Raw genomic sequence first — 18,629 nt, 5'->3', positions numbered from 1 at the left:
TGCTATATTGGATATACCTTTATTTCCCATTGTGCTTGAAATGAGTGTCATAGGAATACTTCGTTAGTATCTAATTCTACCTCATTAGATTCTGGTCTCCAAGGAAGGGCTTTGGGTTTGGGCTGTCAATGCTACAAGGGTGTTAAACAGCAGTATTGGCGATCTTCCCAGCTGTTACGTAGATCCATGCTGTTTCTTTCTTTGTAACTTGTGGTGACTGAGTTTTTCATGTAACTCTAACAGGTTTTTATCTTAATAGAATTTACAAACACATGAGAGATTTTTATAGTTTATTGCTTATAGAAACACGTGTCATTGTGCTAGGATCAACTTAGTGGTGCCCCTTAAAAAAACCTTCTATAATTTTTTTTTTTCTGAAGTTCATCTCATATTTGCAGTCTGGTTTTACAAATTTGTGTTTCTATATGTTTTATTTAATGTTTTTGCTTAAAGCAGAATTGCCTTGGACTATCTAACCCATACCTGTAAGAAGTAGAAGTGTTGAATGAAAATATTATCTAAATGTATGGCACAAAAAGTAGTGCATGTTAAGAATTGTGTTTTTGTTACAGTTCTGTCTAATTGCGATGGATATATTTATGTGATGAGTTTGACATTTGTTCTTGAATGCTTGTAGCTTGCTTAATTTTCTGTTTGGTTTTTTTTTTTCTCTGAATTAATTTTGAGCTAAAACTGTAAGTGAAATTGAAATAATACTGTTCTATTTGCATTTTTTTTTTATGGCTTTCTGGTTAGTAGTTCCTTTAAGTTTTTCACTGCTGCCAGACTGCATGTTTTCAGTGAATGTTCCTCAGACAAGTGTAATAAAATTTACACAATTATATGTTGTATTCCTAATTTAATAGACCAATGAGTTTGACACAGATTCCTTAGTGAATTTATAATGGATATGTTGTATGGAGGCACCATGTTTTCCAGTAGGGAAAATAAATTTCTATATGTCTGAATAGTCACTGTACATCTGTCGCCAATTTTTCTGTATTCTCCAGAAAACTGAGCCAAAATGATGTCCATACAAACTTGTGGGGTTTTTTTCTTCAGCCTTGCGCGGTAATCACAGGGCAGATGTCTCTTAACATTCATTGTTCCTTGCGTTTCCCTGTTGTGACAAAATTTGAGATGATAATAAAAACACAATTACAGCAAGTAATATTTTTCACTTATCTGTAAGTTATTGCTGCATGGTCTGTTTCAAACAAACGAGCTGCTTTAAATCTTTAAATGTGGTTGTTTTTTTCTTTTTTTTCCCCCTCAATCAATAGCATGTACACCCTGCTGAAGTCAGGTTGCTTATTTTGGAAAACATCCTTTTAAATCCAGCATATGACATTTATCTTCTGGTAGGAACATCAGTTCAGTACAGAGTTCAGAAAATAAGGCAAGGGAAGATTACAGGTTTGTCTTTTTTTTTTTTTTTTAAAAAAACCCAACAACCTTTTATGTGAATTTTTAACTATGAAGAAATTTTAAATTTTGTTTAAACTACTTTGTTTAATACTGTTCTTCTAAACCACATGATGATACAGCTGTTCAGTTTTTTCTGTCAAAAAAATTTGTGTCTATAACAGATATACTCTCGCAGATTTGTCAAGCACATGAAGGTAAGGGTAACTTAGAATAGGAGCTAACACGACAGTTTAGATGTACTCATTTATTTCACATTGTCTAAGAAGCTGTGTTTGACTTTCTTAGTTAAATCAAATTTAGAATAGTAATGTTTCTAACAGAAAATATTTAATTGACAAATGGAATGCTGGTTCACTACCCACTACGTCAGCTAGTAGTGCAGAATGGAGTTTCAGAAGTCGTCAGTAACTCTTAAAAGGTAATTTGACTGCTTTTGAAGCTGGGAATTAATTGGATGTTAGGTCTAAACAGTGGGATGATATTCATTGGAAATTGCAGCTTCAAAGAAATTAAAGTTAGGAGAGAATCTCATTTTGTGTGTGTGTGTGTGTATGTGCTGATATCACAGAAATGCTATTTCTACAAGACGTTAAAAATACTAATTTAATGTGTGCACTAGGCATCAGTAAAAATTAATCAGTGATAATTGCCAGCATCCAAACACTGACACACTTGCTTTTACTGTTTCATATGTTGTCTTGGTTTTTGTACAGAATTAATGATGCCATCTGATCAGTATGAACTGCAGCTACAGAACAACATACTCAGTCCTGAGGGAGATCCATCCTGGCCAGTTGCCAAGCTGGACCAGGCAACGTCAGTTGTAACTGCATTGCAGCAGGGACAAACAAACCTCATACTTGGGCACAAGAGTATCCTTCCTAGCTGATGCTTTTCCATCCAGATGTTCGTGGCAGGAGACAAACTTCCCACCCTTTGCGGCATAAAAAGATAAAATTACTCACATATGTACCAGTAGTCTTGAAAATCAGGAGCACCTGGTGGAGTCATAGGAAGCAGCATGGCTGTGAATTCGGTCTCAACAGAGCTGCCTGATGCTTTGAAATGTTCTAAGAAATTAGGTTGGCAAAAGATCAATTAAATCATGTCTGTTCCCCTCAGTCAGTGTGGGAATGGGATGGGGGCTTTATTTAACTTTTATATTTAGAGCATTATGTTCTTCAGTGGAATCTCTAAAATGCTCACTGACTTTCAGGGTAGTGGTGGTAACATTTATTTTCACTGTACAATTAGCTTTAAATATCCAAAGAGGCACAAGGAGCCCCAGGAACAAGCTGATCTTTACTTGACTTTTGTCAAAACTTTTCCTTTACTGAGACTTCAGGTATTCGCATGCAAGGGGTTTCCAGACTACCAAACAGCACTATCTATGTTGTAAATCCTGGATATTTAGGTTGGTACTGGCTGCAATTTTCCTGATTGTTTAATGCAATTTCTTGCCTTGTTTTTGTATTTTTCTGTGTGTATATACAACACTTCCATTTCTTGTATTACTTTTCATAGACAAGTAATTTTTTTTTTCGTAAAAGTAGCTCAATGTGAAATAGATTTAATAGTGAATATTTATTTTCTTTCATCTCTGTATTCAGCAGCTTAAAACAATGAATGTGCATCTTCAGAGTGTGGGCACCAGAAGCAAAATGCTTATATCCATTACATAGAGGCTGTTGGTTTGTGCTGTTCAATATTTCCTGTTTTGTAGGATTTACAGTTCATCCAGGTGACAGATGGGTCCTAGAAACAGGCAGACTTTATGAAATTACAATTGAAGTGTATGATAAATCAAGCAATAAGGTGTATTTATCTGATGTAAGTTGAAATGTTGATGTATTTCTGAGTGTCTGTCTCCTAAATCCTGGCTTCCTTTGAAATTAGTTGAGCAGTTTCTTATTTACATTGTGTTAGGATATTTCAAAGCCTGTTGTTTCTCGCCTTTTCCTTTTTTCCCTTTGTTTTGTTGTTGTGTTGTTTGTTTGTTTTAAACAAAGCACTCTGGGTGTTTCATGTGAAAATGTCCATTGGAGTCTGAGTGCTGTAGAAAAAACTGGAAGAAGTCAGGCAATGCACCTCAAACATGTAGCTTAGGCATTGCACTGGAAATTGCAAACCAGTGTAACTACTGGAGAGCAGTACTAATACAGTATTTTATCCCCCCCATATTAAGGGGGATCAGCAATCCCTCCAAATAAAGTATTGTCAGTTTTAAAAGCAATCTTTCCTGTTAATGAATGACGTGTACAGTAGGCTTAACACTCCTGGGGAGCTACCTGTTTTCTTTCAGTTCATGATGGGAAAAGCTTAGCTGATTAGCTAGCATTAAAACACTTCACTGTTTGGTGGCTAAATAAGAAAAATTCTAGGTACCAAATATACATTGCCCTTAAAAAAAAAAATAAAAAATTTTGTTTAAAAATTAAATAATTCATTTGCAAGCAGAAAAAAATTATTAAATAATGCTTTTCAGAATATTGGGTTTCTGCGAGTGTTATTTGCACTTACTTGCTTCCTGAAATACAGATCTGAGATTCAGATAGATCTCAGAAGGAATGTGCTGTTGGGGCAATATAGTTGCATGTTCTTCCCCTTTAAGAATGAGAAAATTAAGATGCTACTGTAAAATATTAATTATTCAGTGGTATAAATATTGGTACTTTTCATGTTAAATTACATGTCACTGATAATTTTAAAAAGTAAATATTTTCTGTGGAGTTAATGCTGTGTCTAAAAGATATAATCTGCTGAAAGATTGAAACTTACATAGGGAAAAGTTCTTAATCCGTTTCAGACAAGTTACTTCGAATTGTTTTTAAACAATTTTCTCATTGAATTGTTGCTAATGTGTTTATGGCTGTCTGTACAGCATTTATGTCAGTTACCTGTGGCAATATCTATTTAATATTCTGATTTTAGAATATCAGAATTAATACAAAGCTGTCCAAAGAATACTTTGAGGTGCTGAAGTCATCTCTGAATGGATCATACCATTATGTGAAAGCAATAAAGAAGGGTCAGACCATTATTGATGCTGCACTGACATCAGTAGTAGATCAGGTATGTTTTTATAACTCTTCTGCTTTACTGGTAGGCCTAAAAATGATTTACTTGTGCAGTAGTGACTTAATAGTAGCATACTAAAAAGAAACCTGAGAATTAAATGGGTCTAAGCTGTCTTTGTTTAAACAGATTAAGAACCAAATTCTAAAATCCTTACTTCATGAAAACTGTCAACTAAGTCAACAGAGGATTTACTTGAATAAAGACTGTGGGATTTTGCTACCAGGTGTACCTGTTATACTAGTGGTGCACAGCACTGATTTGTTCTTTTTTCATGGTAGATACTTATGTGGGCACATAGTGTTTCCTTGTGCTGGTGCAAAGGTCCTCTCACATTCTCTGAGTGAATTTTACAATTTATTGTGGTAGGATCATCAGTGTCATACCCTGGCCTTGTTCTGCATTCAGTTACATTTGGGAAGTTTTCTGTCATTTGGTAAGTGATGTTAAATGCTGGAATGAAAATCTGCCAAATGTATCAGCCTGCAAAATTCTTCAAATTAATATTCATTAACTTTCTGCTAGTTGGGCAGGCTGCTGAATGTATGGCTAACTAGGGCACGTGGTGTGAAAGTGATTTGCTTTTGCTTGAACCTTGGAAAAATTCAGCACTTCAACCCATTTGCTGTGAAATCGTTTTCATGATTCTTTGAGTAGGATGTAGTAGATCCTTGTGTATGATAAGCCACGCTTAATCTCTGTGTCAGAGGTGTGCTCTGGAATGAAATGAGATTTACGGAGAGCTGTTAAAGTTTTCCTTCAGAACCCCAGTTAGAAATACTATGTTGTGCCAGAGCATTGTGGCATTGAAATTACGGCAAAGTTGTCAAGGCCGGTATTTCAGGATGGGTTGAGGAGTGAGTCTTTTAGGCTGAGTTTTGTCTTCACCTGCTGCAGAGTAGAACAAGCAAAGAATAAATGCAGGTGTGGAGTTACCAAATGAATTCTCCAGATGAGGTCTCAGAAACTAGGAGTAGTGAAAGAGTGTATTTCTTATTGCTGTTTGCCTTTTAAATTAACGTGGGCACCTGTACCTCTGTAGTAATATTACTTATTTTAATACAATAGCACACTTTGCTGCCATGAGCTGACTATTTGCTCACAAGTAATGCTGTTCATAAGTGACCCTAAATAGTTGCTTTCCTTTCTGAGATGTTTTCAACAGCTTGTGTATGTGTAAGGACTAAACATTATTCCTAGGAAGTACTGTGGTGTCATTTATAATACTGTGCTGTTGCTTTTTGCAGGATGGAGGTGTTCATACATTACCAGTTCCAGTGCGAAACCAGCAAGATGTTGAAATATATGTTCCCATAGTTCTTTCACCCAGCATTTTGACGTTTCCTTGGCAGCCAAAAGCAGGAGTCTACCAGTACACCATACAGGTATGCCAAAGAAATATCTAAGTATGGCCCATGAAGGCACAGTAAGGCCTGTCGCCACTTACACAGGGTTGATTTTGGATCAGACACAGTCGTATCCAAAACTTTATTTGGAGGAATTTGGTCGGATATTAGTTGCAGGAATTAATGTGTAGTTTTAAAAACCTACACAAAACCCCAACAAACATAAAAATCTCACTGACTTTCAGCTCTTGTCATTCATTTGCTTCCTCTCTCCCTCACTTATGCTCCACACATGTATGCACAGAGTGGTTTGAAATTACAGAATACATCCTAGGTACAAAGTTTAATAGTAATTATTTGAGGCTGCGATTTACTGTAAAGGGATGGAAATAATGGGAGTATGAATTGGAGTGTGAAGTGACTGCAGAAAGGGCATCACAGGATCGATGAGCAGTGTCCTGTCAGCCTCTGACATCAGTATCCTTCACTCCCTGCACAGCTCATGCTTATGGTACAAAGTAATGGGGAGCCAAAGGCCACCGTTTCACTTACAGAATGCCCTTCTAAAGGCACTTTTTTCCTTCTATTTCTTATGTGTGTCTTTGCTCCCATGCTGCCATGCTGCCAGTCCTTCCATACACTTCATGAAACAGCTGGCTTGTATTCCAGTATCCAGAGTATAGTCTAACTGGAGAAAAGAACATTGTGCTTCCCCAGACCAGATCTCACTCGAGTACAATGATACCCAGAAGCTGCACTCAAGTGTTTTATGGACAGTTGCTACCTCTTCCTTTTAGCATGAATTTGTGCTGAGTCTTGGGTCTGTCTTCAGGTAAAGAGTATACAGAAAGAGGCGGTGGAACACACCATGTCTCAAGTAAACAAATCAATCTCATAGGGTTAAAATTGCATTCTCTAGTATAAATCTGAAGTTAACCTCATTGAGTTTAGCTCTGTTATCTATATTTTTAATTTCTATGGGATTAGAGTTTGGTTTAATTCATGCTATACCCAACCATACCAGCAGAGTGTGGTAAAAATTCTTAGTACAAATATGCATTTTCAGTACTTCATCATAACTTCTGCTAGTTTTCTCAGTAAGGGGAAGTAAATGTGATTTTCTGTTTCCCCTCTTTTACAGTTCTATTCTTGTCTCACCTTATCTTGCATATATCATCAGTTATCTCACTAGAGAACATCCCTTCATGTTCCTCCAATAGTCTGCATCAGTATTCTTACTTTACTGTTATTTTTTTCATTAAAAAACAAAAACCCCTTTTTTCTCCCAGCATTTAAATTAGCTTGCATTTACTGAAACTGAGAGCATTTCCCCAATCTGTCCGTTCAGCAATACTAGTGGTTGTTTACAGTAGCACACAGCTTGACTGTTGTTCCTGCCTGTAGATTAGTGTTTGCCTCCTACTCGATAGTTTTGAGTCAGGCTATTTTAAATTGGTGAATAGACTTTTTCTGAAAATAAGTTGAAAGGGATTTTTGGATCTAGCCAAATTCTGTTTATAGCTGAAGTAACTCCTTCCAGATGGTATCAGAATGACTTCTGGGTTTTACTTTGTCAGCTGTCTGTTTTTTTGTTGGTTGCTTTGTTCATATTTGTGCTAATAAGATGGCTTCTGTTGCAAGTAAAAAAGGAAAAAAAAAAAAGGATGTTTCCTTCCTTCCTTCCATGCATTAGGGAAGTACCATCTTTGTGAAGTTAAGGATGTGGAGGTAAATTATTTTTTCCCTCTAGTAAGGGCATCACTGTTACTGATGATGGTTTGTGGAGTGAAGTTCAGTAACAGGCTGTGAGTAATGGTTAGACTGAAATAGAAGCTGATTTACCCTTTCTCTCCTCAGTGCAGACTGACTGCTAGAGGGAAGCATGTCGTAATGCATCTGGTTTGCATGGCAACAAGATATGACTCCATTGAATTATTAAGAATTGGGGATTTCTATTTTATGTTTTCTGCTCATTTCCCTGTTTTAATTGAAAGTATGTTTACAAAATATTCTGAACTTCTACATTCTTTAAATGTTTCTTGATACATCCCATGCATCTCTGTCACACACTGTTATCTATTTATCCATTGTCTTTGTCCAGTGCTTTTTTTCAACTTGCTTTAAAAATGCCTTATTCTTAGTACACCTTTTTGCACAATATTTGTCTCATCAGACACTTCCTATAACTTACAACAATGATGTTTAAAACCTATGCATTTTACAGCGTTGTAATGATTATGTTTCTTCAGTAACTACTATTGTACGTCTAAGAGGACAATACTCTGCTTGTGCTGGCAAAACATTTTTTGGCCTTTCAATTTATAAAACATGAACCTGCAGCAGATATTACCCTGACCTGACTGCCACGTGGTCATACAGTGGGTATAATAATTGTCTCTTTTGATATGGACCATAATATCACGTAACTAGTTCTTACCCTTCTGTAGAATAATTCCACTCACTTAAAGCTCTTCTATTCATGAAACAACCCCTCAAGAGCTGAGAGCTCTAAGAAAAGGGTGGGTTTTTCTTTTATGTTAGTTTGGGTTTTTTTATGGGAATCTGCATAATAAAGCTGAGCTTATAGGTTTGAGAGTTACGGACTCCTTCCTTGAAGAGCCATTGTGGGAGTGTAGCCTGTACTTTTCACAGCCCCTTGCAGTGCTTGTGGCAAGAGTGGACAGTTTCCATGTGTGCCTGTTGCGCATTCCATGACTGATCAGTTGATGGAGCAGCACTGTTTGTTGAATGGCTGTGGGTAGACATGCTGATTTTCAGCATAAAAATAAAGAAGTAAAGCCAAGAAGAGAGAGACTTCCCCCCCCCCCCCCCCCTTACCTCCTTCTCTCCCTGCCTCTCATGTTCTTTTCTCTTCCTTTTAAGATCCCTTAACAATTCCCATTGAAAGAAGCTGGTAGGTACAGAGTGTCAGGTTAGCAGCTCTGAGACCCAAAATCAGCACTTTGTCTGTCAGCAACAGGGAAACAGTGGAACTTTTCAAGAAGTACAATTGTTCCACATGCCAGGCCTTTGGTGTGCTGGTGTGTGAAATGCTCTGCCGACTCTAAGCACTATCAACCACTGGGAGATGTGAGCATCAGACTTCTGCACTGGGAGGAAGATACCTGGGTTAACGCAGCACTGGTGAGCATGTAGGATATGTTCATGAAGAAAACTGAAATTAAAATGAAGGAAGGGTGGTAGTCTCATCTCTTACTTCTTGCTTATTTGAAAGTTCTGAGGTGTTAACTTGTATTTCCTCAAAGATAGCATTGTTGCTTAGCATCTCCCTGGTTTTCCTGCAAGATATTCAAAGGCTTCACAGCTAAGAAATATGAGAACTATATACTTTTTAAAGTATTTGAAAGATTTTTCTTTCTGTATTCTAGGTTCATGGTGGAAGTGGAAATTTCAGCTGGTCCTGTTCTAACCAGGCAGTTGCTACAGTGACAGTCAAAGGAGTAATGACAACTGGAAGTGATATTGGTGTCAGCGTTATTCAGGCAATTGATGTTCAGAATCCATTGCATTATGGAGAAATGAAGGTAAAACTCTTTATTTTCCCTCATCAGTCTGAAATATGGCTTTTGGAAACTGAAGAAGCTGAGAATGCGGTAGGCATTCATGAGTTTCAGTTTGTGCATCTGGGGATTCAGGCTCTTTCCACTGCATTAACTTTGCTCCCATTTTTGCCCCTTCTTGATTTCCTTGGCAAGTCTTTTTCCTTGTTGAAAGTTTTAAGTGCAAGAAGGAAATACAGGTCTAGCCATCTAAGCAGACAAGCCAAACTAAAAATGCATTCTGCAGGGTGAGAGGGTGGGTGTTTTCTCTCAATATAAAAGGATGACAAATATCATTGAGATGTGCAAGGAAATTCCTGCCTGCAGAAGTGACTGAAATGGATACAGTGCCACACAATGAATCTAGATACCAAAGCTGACCAAGAGAAAAGAATCTTTCAGGAAAATAAGAAGAAAATGGGAATGAAAAAATATATATCCCAAGATTTTGAGTCTCGGTGCGAATCATACTTAGGATTTGGTTAGGGTGATCAGTGTGGTTTGGAGTGAAGTTAAAATAGAGGAACTGTGTGCATGATGTCCTCACAGGGAAGAGTGTGCAAAGATAGGTGAAGAAGCTGTTCTGGTTAACACTGTAAATCTACAGTCTTAAATATTTTTTTCTATAGAATGTTACTAATTTCAAAATACCTCTTCTGTGCTTTGGACACAAATACTTTTCCTTAATGACTTTCTGTCAAGCTGTTAAGAACTCCCAGACCTGTGACATGATAGTGTAGAAACCAGTGTGCTGTATATTTGCTACTGTGAAGTGGTGCTGCTCTGCTACCTTCACAAGTTGAGGCATTTTAATTTAATGTTTTAACTTGGTGTCTTTTACAAAGAGCTAAGCATTGGAATGGAAACGTGCAGAGAAGAGGAAACTTGCTCATGACCTCGGAGAAACTAAGAGATAGTGTCCTGAGCATGTGTGAGCAATCTGGGATCCAGAGCCTGTGTTTGTCTAACTGCATGGTTATAAATGAAATAGGTTTGTTTATGCCAAGTGGATGCTACTGAGGCTGGCAAACAACCTCCATCTGGCTAAGGCTTTATAAAGGTGATAGTCTTTGTTTCTGAGGGCACACAGAGGTTCATTTAGGAAGCACATCCTGCAAGCCTGGGGGCAATGCACCTTCCTTACAGGGTACATGCCTGTAATTTAGCAACTGGTGGGGAACAAGCTGATTGCATCAAATATACATTAGCTATACAAAATACCTCATAATTTCTAAGTATTCCCATGTGCAGCACTGCTGTGATTGTTGTAGTGCACTTCTGTTGCATCAAGGTCCCTTTTGACAAAAGTGTTAAAAAATGTGTTTGGTCAAGACTGCCAAGTCTGTCCCATTGTGTAGAGAGAGCTATGTAAGCAGGTATCTTTCCTTTTTTTTTTCTTTTTAGTATGTGTGTTTTGGGAAAGATATTTCTAACTAAAATTTACGTGGAACAGCTTCTCTACTAACGGGGTTTTTGAGGGGCAAATCAGCTTGGATTTTGTGCTCACATTATTTATGTCAATTCTACAAAATGGATTTGAGAGGTACTATAAACTTCATGCTTAAAATAAAGGCTTAAATGCTTAAAATGATGACATGAATTAAAATGTGTGCAGAATTTAGTTTACAGACTTGCCCTGAAATTATTCTCTGGACAAAACAGGATGCTGCTTTTCAGCAGTGTGACAGTTACCAGTAGAAGATACAGGAATGAAGATTTTTTCAGTTAAAACTTCTTATTCTCAAGCATAAATCAAAGGCTGAAGACAGAAAAAATACTCCCCGTGTGAGCTTTCAGAGCAGTGTATTGCATAATCTGAATAGGTTATATTTAAATGCCTTTGTTATTGTGTTAGGAATTGCATTCTTTGTAGAATTAACTTCTGAAGAGTTGTATTTACTGACCTCAGCAGGCAAGTTTTAGGAATAGTTAACTGTGTTCCACAAGGATTACAGTTTTAACTCTACCATAATGGTTGAATATTCTATCCTGAAACCATTTGCAGGTTGTTAGGAAATTAAGGTATTGCAAATGAAAAGATTTGATCATAGCAGTTGTTATGAAATATGTAGTCAGTCGGTGGTGGAGTCTTTTAACATTAATGGAAAAAGTAGCAAATCAGAATAATAAATAATACAGTTAAGTCTTGTTCATCAATATACCAGCTGTAATAGCATGGCAGATCTATTTCTGCTGCTCTTATTTCTGAAAGTAATCATTTTGTTTTCAAAAGTATCTCTCACGTAAAGATTACTTGTTGAAGCAGAAGATACTTGTTCACTTATTTTAGGTATCTGACATATTACTGAGGAGGAAATTAGTGACGAAATGCTGAGCCCTGGACACCTTTAAAAATGTTTTGCCAACAGAAATGCAAGAAAGAAGAAGAAAAAAAAAACAAAAACACAAAAACAACAAAACAAAACCCTTTAGGAAATGTTTTGGTCATTAGTTTCCTTAACTTCTGCATACCTGATGATGTGAGTGATGGAGGCTGGGGAGCCTTGCTAGTTAGCAAGGTCTAGCTCCAGTATTTATGCCGTGAAAGTCAAGGTTGGATAGAAAGTCAGTCCCAGTTGGTGCGAGTACCTCCTGGAAAGATCATGTAACTTAGTTCACACTTTAAAATCAGCAAAGCAGAAGAGAGAATTACAGAAGTAGCAGTAAAAGGATCACCAAGCTAATGTGAACTTAGACTGTTACAGGAGAAGAGCACTAAAATAGTATCAAGGTTTTTCTGGACCTTTTTGATTTTTTTTTTTTTTTTTGTGGCAGATAAGCACAAAAACTGTGTTGAATCTGAGAAGAATTTTTTCCAGCCATCAGAGGGAAGTCAGGAGCTGGCTAATTAATAAGAGGAATCATTAAAATAAGGAGAGCATATTGAAGTCTGTTTGTGGTGTGATTTTTTTTTTTTTTTTTTTTTTTTTTTTTTCCTTCTGGTAGCTCTTTGTGGGGTTATGTTCATGCATCTCTGTCCTGTGTTTCTTTACCTCCTTCAGGTGTATGTGACAGAACCTAGTGGGATGGAGTTCACACCATGTCAAGTTGAAGCACGTGTAGGCCAAATACTGGAGCTACCACTGAGGATTAATGGCCTAACAAATGTTGAAACAGGCGAGACAGTCCCACTGAGCGACTGCTCACACTTTGATCTAGTTGTGGAAGTAGAAAACCGTGGTGTATTCAGTCCACTTCAAGGTGATTTGACCCCCTCCCTGTTTTGAAAGTTAAATTAAGATGTTGGAAGTTGTTAAGTCACACATCTCCTTTAAATCACTGTTTCAGTTGCTGTGTACAGTATTCCCACAGAGGTGCTTAACTTCAGAGGTGGGGATCAGAGTAGTTTTATTTTGAGGATGTATTTACTTTTTTATGCAGTACTTCCCTTTGATATTTTTGATGTTTTGGGGGACTCTGAGGGCATTTTGGCAATTACTTTATTGGATAATGTGCAGTCTTCCATACTGTCTTCCTACTGATTTAGTATTCCTAACATGCTTCTGTAACAAATCTGATGGGTTTTCTCATGAGTAGGGTCCACATATGTTGTGTTTAGAGGTAACGTTGGAAGACTTAAAAGAACACCAGGATTAACAACTGTTTTGCCCAAATTGTCCAGTTGCTTTCAATTCTATAAAGACATTGTTCATTGTTTGTTCACAAGGAACTAAGACAATCAGCTGCTTAAATTTTGTCAAAGCTCTGTCATTGCTAAACTCATTGCTTTAAGAAATGCCTCTTGACATGTTTATTAAGAGGGTGGATTATGCATGTTATTTTTAAAGATTGCCATTAATGTTGCTGGGCTAAGTGGACACTGAGCAACATGCTTGTTCCTGTGTCTACTGAATTCAGTATGTTATTCAGATGTACCATTAATTTTTTCCAAGTGTCTCTTGTATGGGAGCTCTTTCCTGTGCTCTTGAGCCGGTAATACCAGTCTGCGTTGTACCATCTGTTTGCCGGAGAGGCAGCTATTTTAAATGTCACTGTGTAGTATGCTGTTGTGCTGTTTGTTTTAAAAAAAGAAAAAAATAGACCCCTCCCAAACCCCAAAACGTTATGTAAGCAGAGAAATGTCATGAAAATACCTTACCTTCAGCTAGAGTAATGATGTATTGCCTACATCAGTTCAGGTTGTTCTGTGCAGGAAGACTTGTCTAAGCAGTGTGACTTATATGTGCTTAAACACAAGCCAGTTTCACTTTAGAACAGCAAGATAAAAAATATTCAGTAAGAGACAGAAGTTATATTAGTTTGTACCAGAATAAAGACTCATGTCCTGTTTAGAACAGTGTGAAAATAAAGAAGTTTGTGAGACATGGATACTTTGGTAAGTGTTGAGTTTGAGATGAAGACAATAGTGAACATTTTTACCCATTTGGTTGGAGAACACATCTCTACTTACTTCTGGTGGAAATGCTTTTGTTGAGAAAAGCTATGTTGAACTTGTATTAAAATGCCTGGGCATTTCTCTCCAAATATGTATTTATATATTTTTAATTTATCTGACAGGAAGGCTTAAGCCAACTGCTGATTTTTGTAGTGGAGTCAGAGTAAAAGCTGAAACTCAAGGATACACAACACTTGTTGTTAGTTACACTCATGGTCATGTCCACCTCAGTGCTAGCATCACCGTTGCTGCTTATCTACCATTAAAAGTAAGTGTTTTCACTGTTCGTAAAGCAGTCCATCACTTAAAATGCCTTTACATGACAAATAGCAAGTTGATAGTTTGTAATGAGTGTATTAAAAAAAAAAAAAAGTTGTTTGGTGGTTCACAAGAGAAAATATATGGCCTGTTTGGGGAATTGTGTTTTAACCCTTTCTCTATGGGGCATGTATATAGCAGTTTGCCTACAAGGACATTGCAAGCCAACTACAGAGAAGCGAGTAGTGTGATAGCGAATTAACAGATTGTTGCAACTTCTGAAGTGGAAAGTGAATTTAATATCCTTGCCCATTTTTCAGACTTCTGGCAGGAGAGTCACAACTGCTGTCATCTGAAGAATTATGCAGGACAGTAATAGGACTCAGCCCTCATCCCAGTGAGGATGTATATCTTGTTTTGCACAGCACACCTGAATTAGTAAATTACTTTTCAGCAGACTAGATGAGTATAAAATTATGTGAAATTCAAATAATTTGTTTCTTGACTGTCCATTTTAATTGTTTAACAATTGACTTAATATGGTAATAAGCAGGCAGTCCCAGTGCTGTGTCCATAAGAAGTAGACCTAGCTTATGATTTCTGCTTTCATAGTATATAAACTGATTTTTGCAAGAAAGCAAAGCTGGCACCAAAAATGTATGCTTTTTCCCTACAAATGGGAGAGACTTACTTCACTGTTGGACAGTTCTCTGAAGAAAACAGGAAGAACAAATGTGAATACAGGGTCAATATATGGAAATATGAAACAGTATGCTTATGTTATGCTCATCTTCAGAGACCTAGCACTGAATCTGCAAAGCTGAAGTCTAATACCTTTGACCATAGCTTTTTTCCCCCAAAATCTGGAATAAAAGTTTGTGCAAATCCTGCAAATTTGTGACTGTAATAATGATTTTTATTTTTTAAATATACTTTCTGTCAAATATCTTAATTAGTTGAGTATAATTATTTGAAGGTGCTGAGACATCTTAAGTGTGTTGTGTAAACTTTCTACTATTGTCAGTAATGTGAGAGAGAGGAATAGTCCCTTCAATTTTTCATATATATGGTATCATTCACATTTATTAGTAAAGCCCCTTGAGATGATGTAACACTACTTTTCATATATAAAATTAAATTATTCTGCGATGCTTAACAAGGTCAATACGTGGTGACGAGGAGGGTAGATTAAGTGTACTAAAAAAAAAAGCAACAAAGAATCTGTGCTTGAATATCTCAGTGAAGAATTTATTTTTCTTGAAAGTGTAGAACAGTGATTTACACATTCTTTTCCCTCCTTTCTCTAGAATGAATTATTTATGATGCCCAGAAATGGAATGCAGCATTTTTCTGTCAGATATCTAGTTAAAAAAAAAATTATAACATCAGAAGTGGGAGAAACATAAACAGGAGTCAAAGGGCAAGCAGACACTTGATATGTAATCTCATAGCTTTTCAGTGGGTTTTTACCTTTTTATTATAAATATAACCACAGAGTAAATGGAAGGAAAGAGGAACATTTATGCTAACCCTTGCCTTCTCTCTCTTCCTACTAAAATGCACCTATGGAGAGAATTGAACCATCCTTTATATTAGCTGCTGCTTCCTAAACCTAAGTAATATGTTGTGGAACAGAAGCTAGAAATGGTTATTGTATATTAAAATGCCAGGTTAATTTCTGTGATGATAAACAGCACAGGTTGTCCTGGTGATGCACATCAATGTAGAATCTGTTGTGAAGGTTTGAAGTAAAAGTTGTGTAGGAGAATTACATGTGCAGAACTGCTGGAGAGAACACAGTCAGGTGAAAATAAAATTTGACGTTATTTCATTTATTTAAAGTACTGTCTGTTTAAAAAATGTAGTAGAAGACTGCCTCTCTGATTGTGTTCTGAAGAGTTTATTAAGGGTCTTTCTTTTGCTGTAATTCTTCATGAAAGAGACATGATTAAAATATAGTTAAAACTTTTCTTTGGGTTTGTGGGTTCCATTTAATGTAATCTGACTGGACAGAATTCTTGCAGGTGATGCTAATGATTTTGGTACAAGTCTATAAATAACTATGTTTACAAAGCACTGTGTGGGACAAATAGCCTAATGAAAGTAACAAAGATAGCTCTTCCATTAAGAAGGAATTTTCTTTTGCAAAGTATGACCAAACTATGTGTAAATAGAATAATTAATTTGTAATTAATTAACTATTTCAGGCTATTGATCCTCCATCTGTTGCTTTAGTGACTTTGGGTTCCTCTAAAGATATGTTATTTGAAGGAGGACCTAGACCATGGGTACAAGAACCTTCAAAGTTCTTCAGGAACGTGACTGCTGAGGATGCAGAAAGTATTGGTCTCTCTTTATTTGGACCTCCTACATCTCGAAATAACATCCAGCATTGGGTTAGAGTGTCTTGCAGAAGCCTGGGAGAGCAAGTAAGTGCCAGAAGGTATTTGGATTGCCCTCCATCAGACACTTCAGACAGATTTATGATACCATATACCTTTTATATAACAAGTAGTTTTTCTAATAAGCCCATAAAGGACTTGGGTGTGTTGTTTATGCATTGTGATGCTGGTACAGGTTTTAGAGTGAGTGTTTCATAACATTATGTTATGAAGTGGTTTGTGATGGGTTTATTGCAGTATAAAGCCAAGTCACAGAAACCCTATGTTCTAGAATGTGTTAAACAGATCCTATAAGTACAGCTTCAGTTTGCGTAAATAGGATCATAGCAGAAGGTTGCTGCAGTAAACTGACTCTTCTGTCTGACCTGCTCCTCTTAATCAAATTACCTTCCAGTGTGATTCTGTTTATTCAAACTCATGACAGCCATAAGAATTTACCGCTCTGATATTTGTGCAGCCTTTGTGATAGTGGCTGTAGTCCTTTTCCACGTGATCTTGTTTTCTCCCAACATGCAGAAGTGATTTATCTTGTGCTTTACTCGCCCTGGCCAGTCTGTAAAGCATTTAGATTTGATTTAATGTTTTTCCTCCTGTAATTCTGCAAGGCCTAAGTGTTTTGGTGTGACTGCCAAATTGTTTAACTGATTTCCTCAGTGGACACTGTACAAAGTGCAGCTATTTCTGGAAATGCAAATTCAGAAGGGAAAAAAAAATTTGTTGTTGTCTGTGACTGTGCATGCATTGGCTGTCTGTCCTCAATGTTGTCCAGAACAGACCACATCTGTGTGGCTCTGGCGAGCATCAGTGCAAGAGTAAGGCAGGTAACCAGAGCTACCTCAGCAGGCTGGGATAGCCTTCCCTGTGTTTGTATCCACTTTTTCTTGAGGGCTAAAAAAGGAATGTAAAATAAAATATAACATGTTTTTGAACACACTGAAATGACTGTACATATTGTCTTTGGGCTGTTCTGTTCTCACTCTGCAAGAAAAACACCTGCCTGTTAGCTTTTTAAGTTACAAAAGATTTGTTGTTTGAATCAAGTTTGATCATAATAAACATGAATACCTAGCAAAAGTTCCCAGGAATAACACTTCGATAATGGAACTTTTCTTGAAATATGCACCTCCTTTTACATCTTCCTTTGTCTTAATGGTTCTGTAAATCCCCAAGAATCATTATTTTTGCTTGTTCGTTCTGACATCAGCTTGAACTAAGATGTGTGAAATATAATATGCCTGAACTCAGTAGTCCTTTTCTCTTTCCTCACTTGCCTGTTCTCATAATTGTACAGGTGATTGCCTTAACAGTTGGAAACCACCCCACAATCACCAACCCTTTTCCAGCCGTTGAGCCTGTTGTTGTGAAGTTCATTTGTGCTGTCCCTTCACGACTCACTTTAACTCCTGTTTATGGAAGTCCTCAGCTTGACCTCTCCTGCCCTTTGCTGCAACAAAACAAGCAAGTGGTAAGGCTGAGAAGTGATAGGAAAAGAATGTGTTCTTATGACTTAAAAATCAGTGTTTGGACATCCACATATGAAATAAAACATCTGACTTGCTGTAAGAGTAGCAGTAACTCTGGTGTTAGAGGCCACACTGATAGCACTGTCTACTTGTGCAGAGAGCAGTCTGAATGTGAGTTTTCTACAGTGATCATTCAGACAGATTTATAAAGGGATCTACCAGAAAATAGGAGTATATGTAAAAGGATTTGGATTTGGGCTTCTCACAGAAGTGTCACTGTGAGGAAACCTTTCTGATTTATTTTGAGAAAAACTTTTTTTTTAATTAAAAAAAAAAGGAGAGGGAAGTGGCTGTTTCTAGGGAAAGTACTTTCTCCATGTATCACTTCATTCTAATCTAACTATTCTCTTGGGTTTTACCAGACACGTATTATTACACGAGTGTACATTTGTCTTATTAGTAAAGGGACAAACTCTGCTCACGTGAAGATACCTGTGTAAGCATATACAGTGAGTAGTGTTCAGTGACATCAAATGTATCCAGCTTTGCAAATCTGAGTCACAGTAAATGGACTGTGCATATGTGCAGATTATTAAGCATAAAAAACTGTACTATACCCTGATGAGTGCCATCACATGTCTGCTAAGTAAACTTGTGTGTTCTGTCATGTTAATATTACCAGGCAAATATAAAAATCATCC

General features: G+C 37.0%; 1 protein-coding gene across 2 annotated transcripts in view; it reads left to right on the top strand.

The window, feature by feature from the left end:
* The window catches only part of NUP210 (nucleoporin 210), a 67,991-nt gene that overhangs the window by 18,450 nt on the left and 30,912 nt on the right, over positions 1-18,629 (top strand). For both annotated transcript variants that reach the window (XM_074914266.1, XM_074914265.1), the window contains exons 6-16: positions 1,284-1,416; positions 2,142-2,300; positions 2,774-2,842; positions 3,152-3,258; positions 4,360-4,500; positions 5,751-5,888; positions 9,239-9,394; positions 12,412-12,610; positions 13,928-14,073; positions 16,271-16,492; positions 17,757-17,930. In XM_074914266.1, the coding sequence (XP_074770367.1) occupies positions 1,284-1,416; positions 2,142-2,300; positions 2,774-2,842; positions 3,152-3,258; positions 4,360-4,500; positions 5,751-5,888; positions 9,239-9,394; positions 12,412-12,610; positions 13,928-14,073; positions 16,271-16,492; positions 17,757-17,930 (1,644 nt within the window). The remainder of the gene's footprint in view (positions 1-1,283; positions 1,417-2,141; positions 2,301-2,773; positions 2,843-3,151; positions 3,259-4,359; positions 4,501-5,750; positions 5,889-9,238; positions 9,395-12,411; positions 12,611-13,927; positions 14,074-16,270; positions 16,493-17,756; positions 17,931-18,629) is intronic.

The sequence above is a fragment of the Athene noctua genome, chromosome 10 (genome assembly GCF_965140245.1).
Source record: "Athene noctua chromosome 10, bAthNoc1.hap1.1, whole genome shotgun sequence".
Lineage (NCBI taxonomy): Eukaryota > Metazoa > Chordata > Aves > Strigiformes > Strigidae > Athene > Athene noctua.
The sequence above is the reverse complement of the archived record's forward strand: the minus strand, read 5'-3'. Positions and strand labels throughout refer to the sequence as shown.